This window comes from Euwallacea similis, chromosome 16 (assembly GCF_039881205.1).
Source record: "Euwallacea similis isolate ESF13 chromosome 16, ESF131.1, whole genome shotgun sequence".
Classification (NCBI taxonomy): Eukaryota; Metazoa; Arthropoda; class Insecta; order Coleoptera; family Curculionidae; genus Euwallacea; species Euwallacea similis.
Window position 1 is genome coordinate 128,836 of NC_089624.1, and position 19,593 is coordinate 148,428.

A 19,593-nucleotide genomic window follows, 5' to 3' on the forward strand; every position below is an offset into this window, starting at 1 on the left:
ACATTATGAAAAACAGATGGACATTAGAAAAAAGTTTATGATTAAACTGCTGTAAATATTTTAATTTTATATAAAAAAAATTCGGGTCGGAGATGATACAAGATGTAAATTTACCCAAACGACATTGTTGCTCTGGATGATATTATTTCAAATACTGAAAGCTTTCTTATAATGACAGTGACAGTATCTAATCCACTGATAATTATTTTTTATAAAACTCAATTTTATCAGCCTATCAATGTAATCCCCTTGTAACTGAATTGTTGCAATTTTAGGACTATCCAATATGTGATATTTAACATAGGGAATTTATGTTGTAAACTTTTATGCTTTATACGCTATTAATTAAAAAAACTTATCTGTTGGAAGTGTTGCCAAGTCGATTAAAGTAGCATAATAATATGGGATTATGTAGTTAGTCTTTCCGTAGACAATATAATCAAATTACTGATGATTAACTAGTTCTCGACATAGGTAATCTCATAGGTATGTCAAAATGTACACAGTTGCGCCAAGTGTACTGTTTCCAACTAAAATTATATTGGCTTTTTTTGGCATAGTTATTATTATTTGTTGCGATAACGAGCGCGTAACTGTATCCACTCCATTTTTAGAAAAGTATTTTGTTCAGAAGAAGGGTGAATAAATTTCATGTGGACGAACGTCTAGAATTTAATAATCTATAATTACTGTTCTGTAACGAAGCCCAGACAATGCAAATAATGATTAGTGGCAAAGTCATTGAACAGCAAAGTAAACATTGAACTGTGGCGGCAGCCAGTATTTTTTTATTCTTTGACGTTAATTACGGCCTGTAACTTGTGTTAGTATAAATAGGCGCTACTGTTGCTACTGACGTTCCTTTTTTTCCAAACATGATATTTGTCGTGATTCTTTACTGATTAATTATTTTTTATGATTTTATTTTTATTAATTTAAAAATTAATTAGTAGTTTTGGTTCAGTTTGTATAAAATCTTATCAATATTTTCATAGTTTTCAGAAATACATGTCCGTAGTACAATTAAAATTTTCAATTTTAATTTACTTCCATTTTTTTGTGTCACCTTTCCTATAATTGAAATATGTACTGAGACGACTAAGTATAATTTCAGACAAAGCATAATGTATTCCTCAACAATTGATTTGGGATCAATCACCACGCTCTAACCTCTCCTCTATCTTTAATTTTATCTTCATGGGGTTTATAAGTAAGTGTGCGTTCCACGAGCAATGCTACTATTATCTATATTACATAGTTCAGGTGGGATCGGAGAATTGCGGACGTTAAAATCCAATCGGGGGATCCCGGGTGTCAAGGTGCCATCGGGAGACCTCAGCCTTGCAAGGTTTTAGGACTTCAATTTAGATAACCAGTATTAATAGAGAATTTTTACCAATTTTCAGATTTTAAACGCCGTTATCTCGGAAATCCGTGAAGTAATTGTGTTAAAAAGATAGCCCAAATCAATCGTTTTGATGCGCTGTATGAGCGTACATAAACGGAGGCGTAACGCTTTTCGTTACCTGCGTGTGGTTTGGTAGATTGTGATAGTAAGGATCCTTCCATTGGTGCTTAATAAGATGTCATGAAACATTACGTTTCCACGGTTTTAGCAACTCAATCTTTAGAGGTCCAAACCATTAACGACCATTTAATACTTTTCGTATATAAATCTTTATACAAATTTGTCAACAACCCTGATCTCTGACACTGTCTTGAAACGCATAAAATCTCATGAATGATAAATAACATAAAAAAACGTGGTGTACCTGCATAAAAATGTATAATTAAATCATCATTTCGATTCACAACAAATTCAGTTCAAACCAGATATTGTTTACGGCGACTCATTCCATGCTTACACCGCGATATGATTCGAGTCATGTATTCAGTAGCTTAAGAAGTGCGTCAGTAGTGCGGAAGGCTGGATTTGCCTATCAAACCAACGCCATTGGCTTTTAGCCTTTCCCACCAATGACGAGTTGAAAAGCTGAAAGCTGGACAATCAAAATTTTTGGACAACTTTGTCTGATATTGTGGTCGAACATTGGTAAATGAAAGCGCAGGCGTCTCCTGTGCACGCGTGGATATTCGTATCCTTTCCCACTTGAAATACGAATTACAAATTTAGTTTCCGAACAACTGTTGCGTGCGCGACCGATTTGGGAATAATATCGATGTGTGTGTGTACTTGCTACTGAGCTATATACTATATTATAAGTATTTCCTACCATACTATAGTATTAAAGCTACAATCTCCAGACTGGTTCGAAGCAATTTTCTTGCTATTTCTAAAGGCGATATTCGGAATTGTTACTGCTTGTGGCACTACTGATTTTAAATTTCCTATGATATGTAAAAAAACTTTTCCCCGATCCTGTGAAATGTGGTATAGACGTGATAATTAGGTAAGAAAAATATATGCGTTTAATATCACTGTTCTTTTAAATGCTATAGTTAATAACAATGAAGATATTAATTTTAACGTACATACTACTTTGTTAGTGGTGGTTGATTTTGCCTGAAGATATTTGTTAGATTTTCTTAGACCAACTGTCCTATTATTGAAAGCTTAAAAACAAAACTTAACTGAGCTATGTGAAAATTCAATGTGGCGATTATAAAAAAAAATATTCCTTTATATCTTTTATATTTGAATGATATAGAGTATCTGGCAACAGATTTTGTTTCCTCCTAAAAAAGTGTATTTATGTCTTTTTCTTTTTCATCCTTCTGAAATCAGTGAAATCTTCAACCTGTCAAAGTAGGAGAAATTGTACTAATTTCGAAGAAACAGTTTGTTGACCTCCAAATTGGGCAACTTTTTTACAATTTAATTAATTTGGCAACTGCCTATGAAATTTTCATGCTGGGCAGTCTTATCTTGAACACACTGTATATCCTGTCCATACATTAAATATGTCTTCATTAATTCACTTCTATCCATTTCCCTTTTGTACATGTCAAGCAGATATCCTAAAAATACCAAAGTCAAATTTCTAATAAGCATAGCCAGACACAGTAAATACTGAATTTTGTCTTTAATTTTTTTGGGAATACCTTGTCTTACTCCTGTAGGGCTTGTTGAAGCAGTGCATTTGCATATTCTGAGTTAAATCTAGTTGAGAATAACATTAATTCTTTTAACGTTTCAGTAGCAAATCTTTTCTCTAATTTTTATAAATTAGGCAAAAAAAAGAGACAGAGGAAAATTAACAGTAAACCAAAATGAATTAGAGGTAAAAATTTAAATTATGTGAAACCCTATGAAATTTCTATTTTTGTGCTGTCATGTAATTATTCGTTGTGTCGTAATATTGTTTATTTTTGAGCCTAATCTTTTTTTACTTTTTGTTTTTATTCATGTTAGTGGAATGAGAAAATCAAATTGTAGGTAAGACTGCACTCTACCTTAGTTACATTAAAATATATTTAAACCAAACAGCGTTGACATTATATTGTGTTGTAATTACGATTAATTTGTATCTTAGAAACGACAACATCAAAATCATTCTAGATCCAGAACCCTCTGACTGAGGGCAGTTATTATTTGTGTTCAAAGTTTAGCAGATGAAATGATTATAGTTATTAAAGTACGAAGGGGTATAAAATAGGTTTAATAAGAGATTTGTATATGTTTTACATAAACAGAATCTATAATTTTAACAGGTTTTGTCTATAACCGCATTAGCCATTGTTATGGGGCTCTGCTTTGGTTCTATATAATTGCTTTAACAGTTAAAAGTCCTGTTTTTATTTTTTATAATTGAATCGGTTATTGAATTAAAAAAACATATCAACACCTATCGTCTTAGGGTACAAATGAGGAAAAAACTGATTAAAATCTAAAATACCTTTTACTATAACATTTTATTCTTGCATTGGAGGACAACTATAGATTTTATGGTTCTCAGAAATGACAAATTGAAAAACGTCCGGTGAATTATATTTCTACTTGGCCATTTTGGATGTCCAATAGTCCCATAAATTACATATCTAGTTCATATTCTAATAAGCAGATTGTAGCTTGTTTCGTTATTTTAACCCACTGTTTATATCTCTATAGTTCCTGTCTGTTGTGATGCTTCGCTTTAATGCATGTGCCAATGTTTTTCTGCTATAAGAATATTTACTATTTTGTTTATTTATCATCTATTATATCGTTATAAAAAAAAGATGAAGGTGTACTCACCCACTTGCTAAAAGTTATGTTACAATCACTCTGTTCAAAAATTGATTTATATTTTTAACTTATTCTATGTGTTAACTGTGACCCACGTCCTAAAAAAACTATTATTTTTTGGTTAATTTTTTCAATCATGTGTTTTATTTTGTGGGTCTGTATGATCAAGTTCATTGCCTATCTATGTGTAATAAATTACAATAAGTAGAATGACAGCAAAGCAGATTTGCTTGCAAATTTATTGAAATTTATTTCTGCATAAGATCTAAAAATTCTAAACTTAAAATATGTTTCCCACAGGAAATAAATTTCTATTCAATTAAGCAATACGTAATTGTATATTCCTAAACATGGCACAATAGACAATAATAGTATTTAAATATATGGAATCGTAACAATTATAACTTATATTTTATATTTTAAAATTTTTTGTAGGGCTAATTTAGGCTACTATAGCAATTATATTTAATTTATTGGTAGTAATAACATTGGTAATCGCACATAAAATTAAGTTATATTTTTATGTTTTGATTAAATGATCATGTATAATTGGTCGCTACATCAAAAAGCGCCTGAGCTTTCTATTCAGTGCTGATCTATGAGAGATGTATATAACATGAATAGGTTGTTGAACTTATGAAAAACCAAAACTTAAATATAATTTCCTGTTTGAGGGACCAATTACTAATGTGCTAACCTGCAAATTCATTTCGACATGAAAAATGTTTAAATAATGCGTAGGTAATAGTTACTAACAGTACATGATTTTACCCTAAACAACATTAACACAATGGGCATCTACAGAAAAAGCAACAGTTATGCAACCGTTTTGCAACGATTTGATATCCGGAGTAAAGATGACGTCAACTCTCATTCAAATCCACTTGAAGGTTAGCGTGCCATTCAGCAGAAATTCCAACAGTTGCACAACTGCTGACTCTGTTGAACCTGACCAATATGACTTTATAATAATGTGTACCGTGTCTCTGGTTATTTTTAAAATGACAAGCTGTACTTTTACGAATAAAAAAAAAGTAAATACAAAAGTTTTAGAATGTTCTCTAAATCTTTGAAATTAAAAAAAAGTACAAATGATATTTGTAAAATGACAGAAACGATATCAACTTTTTTATTTTAAATGTAATATCCTCTAATTCCACGTTTTTAGATTAATTTTTACGTGCGACTTATATAACATTTTCTGTTTCAATTGTTTTCGAAATAATGGCATTTGAAAGATAACACTTTTTGGCCTTTCCACGAATATAACTTGAAAATGTTTCACATCCCTATCTTAGCCGTCCAAGACTAATCCAAATATTGATTTTGGTGGGTCTCAAAACTGTCACAAATTTTGACACACGCCAAAATAGGAAAATTTTACTGATTATATCCCCATAAAATATATTCGCTTCTGCACCGCATTCTGCTTAGTGCAGGTAAATATATATTTTAAATAATTAAGGTTAGGCTAAATTGTTATTTTATTGTATTTCTTGGTAACTTTTTGGAGCAATTTCCTTAACGTTAAACGTTTTAATTTTTAGTTTACTTAAATTGAAAAAGTAATTTTGTTTATCAATCAAGATCTTTATGTTCACTGGCATATAGAAAACTTCAGTTTCAGTTACAGTTAAGACTCTTGATCCTTTATTTTGGTTTGCTGCAACAGTGAATAGATTTGTTTAAGTTACCAATTCTATATCATTAACATATACTAGCTAAAATAGGTGCGGTAATAGATGCTAAAATGTTAATATGAGTTTTACGGCTTCGTACAAAAATCGGACAAACCATATTGAATCAGTTAAGTGCATCGGTAGCAAAACGTGTTACTTTTCTGACAGTGTTTCATAATCTGTTTATGCGCAATAACTGAAAACACCATCACACACGGGAATGCGTTGGGCACATTCCTATTTAGTTACTTCATAAACTTAAAAGCCGTGTTTATCGTTAAATAATTAGACTTCCATGGTTTTTTAATTGCAATTTTAATGACGTTCAAAAACTACGTGAAAGCGTTAATTATATATTTTAATTTAGAAAAATTAAAAAGGAAATTTGCAGTTCAGGATTGAGAGTTCAGATTAATATTAATTTGAAGACTTTGGTCTAACAATAGCTTATGTTTTATGTATGAAAGATAAATAGATAATTGTTTGCCTACACCAGTTGCACATGATTGTAATATAGTGAATTTTCTAAGTCTACGAGTAGATCATATATCAAGAGACAAGATAGTCAAGCATGTTTCGAATGGTATTAATGTTTGTTATTGCGTCAGTTATACAAATAATTTTCATATTCTCTATTCTTATATGTGATATAAACGTAGCTAAGATATAGACACTTAGCTCATTGGTTAGTGTGTGTACCTTTGTTGCTTCCGTTTTCATTTCCTCCGAAATAAATCATAAATGATAATACGAAACAGACTAGAGAAAAAAACATAGACGTAAAGGATGTCCCTTATAAACGACTTCAATTAATACATCTGCGATGCCACTATAATTAACAGAAAATTCAACAAATTGTCATTAGATTTTTTGCCACCCTTGTACGACATAGAATAGAAATGTCTGTAATTTTTTTGTACGCCGAAAAACCGAAAACCGCTGCACATGTCCCGAGATATTGACCAAAGCAATTAAATGTCATAAGAACGAGAGTTCTAAAATTATCCTAGCTACCAAGTGCAGTATGTTGAAATATAACTATTTTGTAGTGTGAGTTTCTTTATTCTGTTTATCCTCGAAAAAATAACTTGTTCGAAATCAATTTTTGATCCTTAATCTAGAGGACAAGTTCTTTTAAAATCTCTTTAATTTGTTACTTTGATTCAGGTATTTTCGATACACTGGCGTTCAAAAATGACCAAAAATTTTGTTGTATCAATCTTTTCCGTAAGTAGTGGGAGGATTTGACGACATTTTGTTTTCGGAAATGAGAGAATAAATCATAAATTTTGACCGACTAAGACGAATTCAATGTTAAACACAGCACATCAAATATTTTCAGAGTTAGGGAGAAAAAGTTTGCTTATTATTTAATAAAAACAGGATTCTTTATTAAAAGTTTGTATGGGATATTTCTCGAAATAGAATTAAGTTCGAATGCATGTTTATATAAAAAATTATTCATAATATATCGTTCATATTTTAAACAAAAATTTTGACTGAATTCACCGAGAAAATTACTTCATAAAATTAAAATTATCTTTCATGTTACATCCTCTATAATGCCATATTCTTGTCCCATCATATACCAAATAAAATTCTCTTAATAAGGTATTGCTAGTTCTATGCTGCAACATATTATACATAAAATCTGAGGTCATGACATCACTAACGTGATTAGTGTCACCCATGATATAATGTAATCAATTTTCTTAATATGAAAATACAATTCTAGACTTTTTTAAAAGTGATCATAATGATTATTGTACTTGTTTTTGAATTTCCATTTCCATTTAAAATACTTATTAAAAGGAAGGGGTTCATACCGTTGGAACAACCTGTACTATCAACCCAAAGTTACCCCGTGTTCCTTACATTATTATGCGTCATTCGTTCTTGTCACTATTCATCAATCGGTAATATTCTCAAATTCAGAAAATACTCTAAAATTAAATTTAACGATTTGGCTCGAAAATTTTTCGGCAGGTAGGTACCGTAAACTGTTGATTTCATCACAACTTATGAAAACTAGCAACTAATTAGTAACACATTCCATAACAGCTCAAGGATGCTTCACTAATTTTAACGTGTCTTTTGAATTAAATATTTAGTAACGTTTTGTCAAAGTCGAATCGGTTAAGTTTTAGAATGATTTTAAATCTGTTATAATAGGTTATGATTCTATTTTAATCATTTAACCGCTATGACAGCCTCATCTGTTCTGACTGGATCTCAATTGCCTGTACTTTTTCAGAATTATAATATTATAACATCGGTGAATAGGAATCTCTTAAGCGCAACGAGACACAAGTTGACTAAATTACAATAAAGTTGTACATTTTTTTAATGCTGATTTAGAATTCGTCTTGAGAATAGATTTATTCGAGGAGGTGTGTGACATATTTTAGCGTTACTGAATTATTTCAAAATTTTACACTAAAATAATATATTCACTAATTTATGAAATAAAATTAACAAATCGGTGGGAAGGGGTGGGAGGGAGTTACACTTCTGTACGGTCAATTTTCGTTTCCGTAGCGTAGTATAGCCCTTTTTCAAGGAGCCCATACGTTATCAAATAAATTGTTGTAACATTCACTGAAATAATATTTAATGAAAATTTCCTCTAAAGTTAAAAACAAGTGAAAATTTTACTGGGGCTCTTATACATATAACTATACAGGTTGTTTCAGGAGATGTACAAACTTCAATATGTCATTCTACATTTAATTTTAAACAAAAAAGTTCCTATAAACATATGTCCGGAAAGGCTCCTGAAACACACTGTATGTGTAAATATGCTTATAGTTTACAGAGAAAGTTTATCAGAATCCACATTCACCAGAAAACTTATCTTATCAGATAATTGTAGACGTTGACCTCTGAGGAGCGGCGCCAATGCACAGTGTGTTCCAAATTAATCCTATGTGTATAGAGGTCTCGGTTGCCATATGAGAATTTTATGAGAAACATAGTTAATTTAAAAATTGCTGTATGTTTAACGTACATCTTTCTCAGTTCTAGTTACAGGAGTAGTCTTAAACATAACTGATGCTTTGTTTTTACAACACTTGGAAAAACTAAGTCCCCAAATCAGACTTTGTAAGAAAAACATTTCAAGACAAAGAGGAAAACCAAAAGTGACAACTCCTTATAACATGTACCACCTGTAATTTCAAGGATAATGCAGTATGGAGCATGGGATGCTCTAGAAGGTCCATGGTTCGAATCAATGGTATATTCCCATCGTCAAAATAAAGTGCATTAATAAGAGAATGACTGGCGTGTCAAAAATACTAACGGAAGATATAATTCATTCCCTTATTACATACGACCATGTAATAAGTAAACAGCAGCACTCAATAAAATAAGCAATCTTAAAAGAGAAAGACTACTAAAAAACATCTGAAAACAATTTATTGCATATTTAAATATTAACACCTTGGTTGTTTTTTCCAGAACCCATATACAGAGTGTCCCAGAAGCATTGATTCAAATGAGTTTAGTGTCTGAGCGAGTAAAAGAATAGTAATAGACAATTTTTAAAATTTAACTTTGGGTTTCTGATAAAATTCTCTAAAACCGACGATCTTTTTACCGACGCTGAATATCTTATGGTAACCAAGGTCTCCATACATGAAAAACCAATTTGAAAGACATTATATATTTTGTTATGCCATTGTTTTCTCCCATTTACACTATTTATGTATGTGTACACAAATTTACACAATATTATAGTGCCTCTATAAATCGTTAGCTTTCAAGATTTATATCGCCTTTATATGAGTACGATCGGATCATAATGTACTTACGCACTTATCCCAAATCGACAATAATTGTCTTGATTTGAAAATCATTAAGGCAAAACTAGAATTTTCCATATAATTAACTGGCAATACTCTTTCAAGGTTAATCGGACTTAATAACGATTTAATACGCAGGAAATTCCTAAGGTATTAATATTATTTTCCATAGAGCCTTCTGCTAAAGTGTATGGAAAAATTATTTCTGTAAATTAACATTTGTAGTTAAGGAAGCAATTACAGGAAAATGTCGTTAATGTAGTTAATACATTTTAATTATGAGAAGAGTTGGGTGCAGATGATTCACACAGACACATCCCTTTATTCCACAGAGTATGTCAACTCGAGTATTCAGTAGCACCACTGAAAGTGACGTCACTATATCTATGGGCGCTCACTAGTTTGAACTAGAAAATAAAGCAAAAAAGTCCACATATTAATTTCGACTATGGAGTATCCACCTAAAAACTTCTGAAAATTTTTCTGGTTGGCAAGGTGACACCAGCTAAAACAAAGCTTCTCATTTTTTCTTTTATCTTATTTAGGTAGGGATTGTTGGAAGCGGTTCAGCTCCAACAACCCCTACTCGTAGGTGTAACGTAAAAAAAACAATCCGCTTCAAACGTATAGAACATATTTATACCTTCTCATGGTCCGTGAAATGTGATCGTGAAATTTTCAAGAAAATTCCAATTGCCTCAAATTTATTTGCAAATCCAGAGCGCGCGCATATTTCTCAATTCCATTTACGTACTGCCGGTTCCGTCAATTGTGTCTATCAAACTGCATGTGTACGGGGCTCAGAAAGATACAAACTTGAAGAAGATAAATGCATTTTTAGGATTTTATGCAAGTTGTTTTGTTACAATTAATTCATTAGTGTAAAACGAATAGTGCCAAATTAGTACTTTCAGGTTTCATAGCTTTAATCTAGTAGAATACAAAGTAACATGGGGTTAAAACGGGAAATCCTGCGTTTGGCGTTAAAAAACGCATTGTCCCAATGAACCTAGACTTAATCGAAAATTAAGAGGTTATGGACTGTTTCATATTGAAGTAACGAGTTATTCTCCCCTCAACATATATGCACTTCGCTTGTACAGCTACACTTGTCTTTATTATTTGATGCTCGAGCATATTACATTCAATCATCTGTTAATGGGCCACCCCCTAATTGCTAAGTCAATTCACCTTACATGTAATTACTATAGTATTTGTATGACGTGTCTTAAAATACAATAAATAATAGAAACCATAATGATAAGTTGTAAAGGTTAAATATTTAAGTTTTATTTCTGAGCGCAAATATTTAGAACCCAGTGTCAACTGTAATGCCCAGCCAGTGTTTACGTACTTCTTAATTTATCAATTACAGTTTGTTAACCTCCGGAACTGCGTGATTGATGGCAGCGACATTCAATTAAGCTGTAGAAGCAGTAAATTTAATAAGAAGTTATTAGTGAGTGGACTCAGATATAACGTTTCGAATCTAGCAACACGACCGCGACCTTGAGGATGAGCAGGATATTTTTACGTCACAAATGCTGGCTAAAATATCATTATTGTGTACTAGGACTTGCAACATGCCTCATGTTGAATAGCCTTGAATTTAATTACCACACTATTGTTTGACCGATTATGGTATTTTGTTTTTATTTCGCGATTAAAATTTCTTTTTAAGGGTTGGATTCTGTAAACTTATTATTATACCCTTATTTTGAGATTTATATAAAACTTGAATCATGCAATTTTGATGTGAAACTTTCCTTAATACTTTACTAGACATATTTTTTCTACTGTTTTAGAATCATTGAAAATGACACTTTGCACTCAACCCACCATGGAAGCTCCGCGCCCCCAAAGGCGACCGGGACGACCATCTGGTGGTAAAAAAATGATAGCAAGAGATATGCCAGGAAAGTTGCGATCTGCCTGTCGAAGAAGCATAGACCCATGCGACAACTCTAACGATAGCGGATTAGGGTAAGGTATTTAAATTGCTTACTTAACTTATCAATAAGAAACTCAAAGAGAACGAAGCGAATCTTCCTTTTGGCCCGGCAAGAATTGAGAATCATTGAGAATTCAAAATTTATTTACTTGTCAACAATCAATTTACCCGGTCAGAAACAAGAACTTCATTTTCTGGAGCCATGCTCAAACATAAAGAAACCCTTCTGAAATTGGAAAAGGGACGTTAAGTGTGTCGCTTGGAATTAAGATCCAACATTTTTAAGATTAAACGATGAAAATTTTGAGCTTGTAGCTTTTTTTTAACTTTAATTGCTTTGTAAGTTGGCGCTTGAATATTTAATTTTTCATCAAAATGCGTGTCAGTTCGTACAACAATTCATGAAGGCATAATGAAAACAAATTCGATCGAGACGTGTACGCTTTGCAAATAAAGCTATGCGTGGATTATAATAATTTTTGGAAACTATTGTGCACTTCATATTAATTAAATTGTTTATTTTTTGGTTTCATACAAATTCAGTATTTTAACATCGTAAAACCAAATAAAATTCTAAAAACAAAAAATGATAATTGAACCAAATTAAAGTTAAACGGTAACATTGGAAGAAGTGGCACCAAACCACATTTGGTTAGCTGAACTGGATTGAACTAGGTTTTTTTTTATATTGCATTTACTTTGAGTTACAAATTTAAAGAAAAATACGGCCTCTTAGTGTTTTATTTAATTGTCTTTCATGTCAATCTCGTCTCAAATTTTGCGAATCTCAAATAATTCATTATGGTTTCTTTTTAACTTTCCTTTCCCTTACTTGTTTTGGTTATTGTTTATTTTTTACTTGTAAAATTTTAAAGATCATGAAATTGCTAATATAGTTGGGATATCTAAAGATCAAGATAAAGGTAAAGAAAAAGCGAAAAAATGACTTTTATCTATTCCTACAGTACAACACAAGCGTATTCAATACAGCAATATCCTTATTAAACGCTAATTTCAATCTTATATATTATTTTAGTGGAATGTGGAATTGCAAATCAGACATAATATACCAGATGCGATGCTATATATGTGGCCAGAAAATTTGATAAATTCACACATATATATATTTTTGTTATATGTAAAACAATCGACATGTGTCAATTACATTTTTCCACATTTTATTTAAATTCTAAAGCTTATCATAGTTTTTCGGTTACCAACTTTGACTTTTTTTTTTTTAAACTATTAGGTTTTCGACCCCTATTGAAAGGAACTTTTTTGTTCAAAATGATGTTCTTAATCACTGGTTAAATTTACGAAAGTTATTTCACTAACACCTTGTATATATGTATATATTTGTATATATGTATACAAGGTGAGTGTAAAAGGTTTTTACAACGCTCTACCATAGATTCTTCAGATCGAAACAAGACGATTTAACCATATTTACTCTAGTCCAAAAAACCTTTTAAAGACACCCTGTATGTATAATTGATAATTTTATAAATATTCACCAGTTTATGCGAACACTGAAAAATATACAGGGTGTCCCGAAATTAAGCCACCATACTTAAACAGCGTAAATTACGTCCAAAAATAACACCAAAACTTTATATAAACATATATCGAAAAACGCTTTTTTAACGATCTATGGCTCTTTAAAGACATAACTCTGATGATGGTTATTTTGACATATTTCCAAAACGGTGCAAGATAACTTTATGAAATTTGGTAAGATTTTATACTTTTTAAACCTTAATTGACTGATGCGGTTGAATGGAAAATATTTCGTCAGAGGCGTGCCGCACGGGGGGCGTCGGAGTTAAAAAATGCTACATTTTTTTTATGTGCCCGGTTTTTTAGCTGCTGATGCAAAATTATGAAACCACATATGTGTCCAGAAAAAAAAGGTACTCTTGGTTCACATTGATAGAACGCTCCATTTTCGAATAAAATTAATTTGAACATTACATTGCATGACAAATACAAATGATGCTTAAAACGATCATTTTCAACCATATCAAAACTATTAAACAATAATAAAAAAAAACAACAAGAAATTGAAATGACACATTTTTAGAGTAAGTTTTCAAATAAGTTACTGTTTTGTTGGATATACAGTCTAGACCGTCTTTTTATGCTCTGGGAGGCACGAAGAATTTGAAACAGATTTTCTTTTTTGAACGGTAACTTATTTGAAAACTTACTCTAAAAATGTGTCATTTCAATTTCTTGTTGTTTTTTTTTATTATTGTTTAATAGTTTTGATATGGTTGAAAATGATCGTTTTAAGCATCATTTGTATTTGTCATGCAATGTAATGTTCAAATTAATTTTATTCGAAAATGGAGCGTTCTATCAATGTGAACCAAGAGTACCTTTTTTTTCTGGACACATATGTGGTTTCATAATTTTGCATCAGCAGCTAAAAAACCGGGCACATAAAAAAAATGTAGCATTTTTTAACTCCGACGCCCCCGTGCGGCACGCCTCTGACGAAATATTTTCCATTCAACCGCATCAGTCAATTAAGGTTTAAAAAGTATAAAATCTTACCAAATTTCATAAAGTTATCTTGCACCGTTTTGGAAATATGTCAAAATAACCATCATCAGAGTTATGTCTTTAAAGAGCCATAGATCGTTAAAAAAGCGTTTTTCGATATGTTTATATAAAGTTTTGGTGTTATTTTTGGACGTAATTTACGCTGTTTAAGTATGGTGCCTTAATTTCGGGACACCCTGTATAAGCCGAGGTTTTTTTTGCTTGAAATTTTCAGTAATCTCAAAATTAAAAAACGCCACTGACTTCAACAGAAGTGCGAAACTCCAAAGATTTTGGAAAAAAATTTGAAATTTACCAGTTGATTTTAGTAAAATCTACATCACTTGGGGAGTCTAGCCTAGGCTTTGTGTCACATTAATTTCAAGTCATCCTATACATATATCGATCTCATTCTTGAACCGGTATTTCTAATTATTACTCACATACCACGGGACCATTCGCCACGAATTTCGGTTTCGAATTTTTGCAAATATGAACAATTTTTGCTCATGTTCGCCCGCGAATATTTGCTACTTACATTATACGGGTATTTATCATCATTAGAGACATCTTCCATTTCCAAATGCATACAGTACAGCCACCTGTTAATATTCTAAACATGTTCCTTCTATTAAATTTGAGTAAATCGTTTGGCATAAAAGTAGAGATGTGCGCTTGAAGAATTCTTCATGATTTTATAAATTATGTATTAAGCACATTTCTGTGTTTATTCGGAATACTTTGATATAAATGTTTAACCAAGTCATTCCGACCTTAATGCTTCTTAATACTGTTCGTTCTCCAATTTGATTCGCATCACCATGGTAATCTAGCGAGTTTCACTCACAGAAAAGTAGAGAGAAAAATATACTCCCACATATTTATCGATTCTTCCATCTATCTTATTAACTCTCTTATATTATGGAGTATTTACTTTATTTGAGTACCTATAAAATAATATATAGAAAGCGTCACAAGTTGTATAAGTTTTACGGTACATTTTATGACGAGTTATAAAAGATATTTTTCATGGTCTATGTGGAACCAAATATCGATTTCATTGAAGCGCAGGGTCCAGTAACGATATAAATATGCTTTTTCTTGCCGTAAGAAACCTTTTTGTCCTAAATTACCAACATTAATAATTTTAACTACCCACCTTAATTATTTATTCCTTTTGATATTTAATTTTTTTTAAATTATAATATGATTCGCAAGAGGCTTTAATCTAGATTTATTTTCCGCTTTACAATTTTCCAAAATCAAAATAAAATTAATCTTCATTATATTTGTGGAGCATGATGAGATATTATCAATAAATTATCACGATACAAAGCACGAAGAGGGTATTTTTTACTAAGAACAATTTAAAACAGCTTACTGCATAGAAGTATTATTTCAGAACATTCTACATTATTCGTTTTGAAAGCAGAATTGTTTATATGCCGTCAAAATAGAAATATTTACATTCCGCTAAATAAGTAAGCTAATGTAAGTACCATAAAAATGGCACTTATGCTAGTATTTTTATAGGACGTTTAACTAAAAACGATTAAATTGTGTCCTTCAAAGAATAGTATAGTAAACTCGTACACCAAGGTTGTAAAGTACCAAGTAACGCGTTAATAATGAACCCTGGCGGTATGTCGAAAATCGCACGTTAAAAATTGATAAAAATAATTCTTTAATTTTACCGTTAAGAAGCATCTTCATGTTTAATATTAAAAACACAATTATTTTCAAGAGTGTTATTATAAATATGTGTAAATTTTATGATGTGTTTATTTTAAAATTATTCTTTAACGAATCTAGGATATTTCTTCTGTTTAAGATTCTTACTAACCCGTTCAAGTAAAGTGATGAGGGGAGATATAATGTTCGAATACTAGAACGTTTACAGCTTTTTCCACGACTTCCTAGGAATGTAAATATAACTAACGGAAATAGTAGCGACAACAATTTCCGTTCAGTTGAACATAAATGTTTAACACTCACGTGTGTTAGGAAAAATAAATGAATGGTGGAGACAACGCAATAAATTACTTCGACTAAAAGAATGATGTTATAGTAGTATACTATTATATCAATCATTTAAATGTTTTTTAGAATCTAATTTAAATGTAATGATATGGGTTTTAACAGCTCTTTAAAAGGGGTACTAAATTTAGGAGAGGCTAAATTAAATTAGTTTCCATTAAATATGAACCAGCTGATAACTCTTTTATTGGGCAGTTAATTAACAAAAATTCTGATTGAATTGAATTTTACAAAACATAAAACCAAGCGACAGTGACAACCAAATGTCAATGCTTCGATTTTCATTAAGCTTTCCAATAGTTCATTAATTACGAACAGTAGTGGATTACAAGTGTATTACGCATACGAAGTGCAGATTTTATTACTACTTACGTGTAATAATCGAACTTTTATTTGGAAAATATTTAATGAAATACCTGGTTTTTAGTGCCGTCCGAATGGTGAATGAAATTCTCATAGTCTAATAAATCCTAGCTTAATTCCTGTTAGAATCCTTAAATATGTAAAGTTAATAATTTTTTTTGATCAATCGGCGAAAAAAAACTTTACGAGGCTGTTTTATTGTTGACAAGTATTCTAACTGGCAACTTTTCTGCAATTTTGCTTTTACTCATACGCATTAGTGCTCTACTGCCAAAGTACTGCAGCTTTTTTACTACTATTGAACATAACTCTAGACTCATTTTTATTAACTTGATGATATAGGCAGTTGGACATTAGTCTTTTTTTCATTACAATTTGCAATTTTTCAAGTTGCAATTTAATTTTCTGTAATAAAGCACTATAACCAAATATACAATTTTGTGAATTTTTAAGTTCGTATTTTTTATGTTTTTGGAAAGAGATTTTTTCCAAAGATTGAGAAGAAAAAATTTAATTATGGTAGCAGAGAAAAAAAAGGAAGTGAAAAAGAGGGCGGCAAATTAAAAGAAAAAGTAAAAAAGAATCGGAAGATAATAGAGAAAGGAAATAATCAAATGAAATTCAAAAAATAGGGTAATAAAGTAACACAAAGATTTAAAAAACCTAATTAACAAATAACAAAATAAAAAGACAGAATGACAATGTTTTTTCATAAAAATGGCCAGTTGTAAGGCGACCTTTAAAAAAAGTATCGTTTTTGAGTTAAATCTTCAGTGTTCCCGAAATGAGAAGAAACATTCGGATTTGTTAGATAAATATTCAAACGATAGTTGCTTAATTTCCTTCACATTATTATGATAGTCTCAAGTTTATTTATTGCCTATCCAAATGGCTTGAATACATATACTCGAATTTTGTTTAACAAACCTCGATACGATAATGGAAGATACTTCTTAACCGTTTTCTCGATCATTAAGCCTTTTCATGCTGGAAGGTCTTCCAATTAAACGCATCGAATGTGGCGTGAAAGTTGTTTGTTAGCATTCCACACTACAGGAGCTGAAAGAGTGAGTTATTAATTTGATTTTATCTCACTGACCAGTATGCATGCCATATGTTTGCAATGATTTAATTAATAAATTAAGTTAGCAAAAAATATAGACAGGTTTTCCCTTGACATTTTTCCGAAAAGTACCATTTTTTTTTTCAAAATATTGAATGATTTACAGCTACGTGCATCACCAGTGGCATTGAAAAAAAATTAAATAAATAATATGTTTTTTCTATAGTCGCCAAAATTTATAAAATTTTATTCGAATATCATAAAAAAATCTTTCGAAAAAATGCATTTAGCGCCGTTTTTTTTATAATAAAACATTGGATTGTGATTTGTTTTTGATGAGGAAATTATGTGCTCTTTTCGAATATGCAAAACTTATTTCATTTATTTGGGAATGTCGTAGGTGTGGATATTTGTGTTTTTAAATACTTCAAACAATTCTTTTACAACCAAAATAAGCAAGCAAAAAATTTCAGGTTCGTCTTTTTGATGTATCTGTGACGATTCGGAGAAACAAAGCTATTAGGTTGTTCGGAAAGTAATTTCGTTTTTTCCCGACAGAGGATTTAATGGTATTTTTTTGCACTTAACCTCACACTTAAGCCATATAATTTTTATATGCTTTGAGAGCTCATATAACAAGGCTTGTGTGTGAAACATTTCAATTAATTCTACGCAGTAGTTTTTGGTTGGTGCCCTTTTAAATATGGAGAGCGATAAGCAGCATTTTCGACATATCCTACTGTTTTACTACAGAAAGGGTAAAAATGCTGTTCAAGCCAGAAAGAAATTGACCGATGTGTATGGAGAAGGTGTGTTGACAGTACGCCAGTGTCAGAACTGGTTCTCTAAATTTCGATCTGGCAATTTTGATGTCGAAGATGCACCACGTTCGGGAAGGCCGGTTGAAGCTGATAAAGACGCCATAAAGGCATTAGTTGATGCGAACCGTCGAATAACAACACGTGAGATCGGATTGAAGTTAAATTTATCGAATTCAACAGTTTATGACCACTTGAAAGGCCTGGGATTATCCTCGAAGCTCGATATATGGGTTCCCCATGTTCTCACAGAGAGAAATCTGTGTCGCCGCATTGACGTCTGCGATTCGCTTCTCAAACGTGACAAAAATGATCCGTTTTTGAAGCGCATCATTACTGGGGACGAAAAATGGGTTGTATACAACAACGTCAAACGCAAGAGGTCATGGAGCAAAAAAGATGAATCGACTCAAACCATTTCCAAAGCCGATATTCACCAAAAAAAGGTGATGCTGTCTGTTTGGTGGGATTTTAAAGGAATCGTTTTTTTTGAGCTTTTACCGGATAACACAACGATTAATTCGGAAGTCTACTGCCAGCAGCTGGACAAACTGAAGGATGCACTTCAACAGAAAAGACCCGAACTAATCAACAGAAAAGGTGTAGTGTTTCACCAAGACAACGCGAGACCTCACACAAGTTTGGTCACTCGCCAAAAGCTTTTACAGCTTGAATGGGACACAATGCCACACCCACCATATTCTCCAGACCTGGCACCATCGGATTATTATTTGTTCCGGTCACTCCAAAATTTTTTAGACGGTAAAACTTTCATCTCAAATGATGAGGTCAAAAACCACCTCGATCAGTTTTTTGCCAGCAAAGACAAAAAATTTTATGAGCGTGGAATTATGCTACTACCAGAAAGATGGCAAAAGGTGTTGGACCAGAACGGCCAATATATAATTTAATAAAGCATTTGTTTATTATACGAAAACTGTCATTCATTTTCACATAAAAAAACGAAATTACTTTCCGAACAACCTAGTATTAAAGACGATTTATACAGAGAGATCATTTAAATTTCATATCTAGTCAGCTGTGAAGTTTGTTGAAGAAAAGGACGTATGTCGATAAAAGTATGTAAAGCAACATAATCTCACTTGATTCTTTTATCAAAAATGAATTTTAACGTCATTTTGCAACATA

General features: G+C 31.6%; 1 protein-coding gene across 2 annotated transcripts in view; it reads left to right on the plus strand.

The window, feature by feature from the left end:
• The first annotated feature begins 2,257 nt into the window (after window positions 1–2,257).
• The window catches only part of NFAT (NFAT nuclear factor), a 35,947-nt gene continuing 18,611 nt past the window's right edge, over window positions 2,258–19,593 (plus strand). For both annotated transcript variants that reach the window (XM_066397960.1, XM_066397961.1), the window contains exons 1-2: window positions 2,258–2,411; window positions 11,474–11,651. In XM_066397960.1, the coding sequence (XP_066254057.1) occupies window positions 11,485–11,651 (167 nt within the window). In that variant the 5' untranslated portion in view covers window positions 2,258–2,411; window positions 11,474–11,484. The remainder of the gene's footprint in view (window positions 2,412–11,473; window positions 11,652–19,593) is intronic.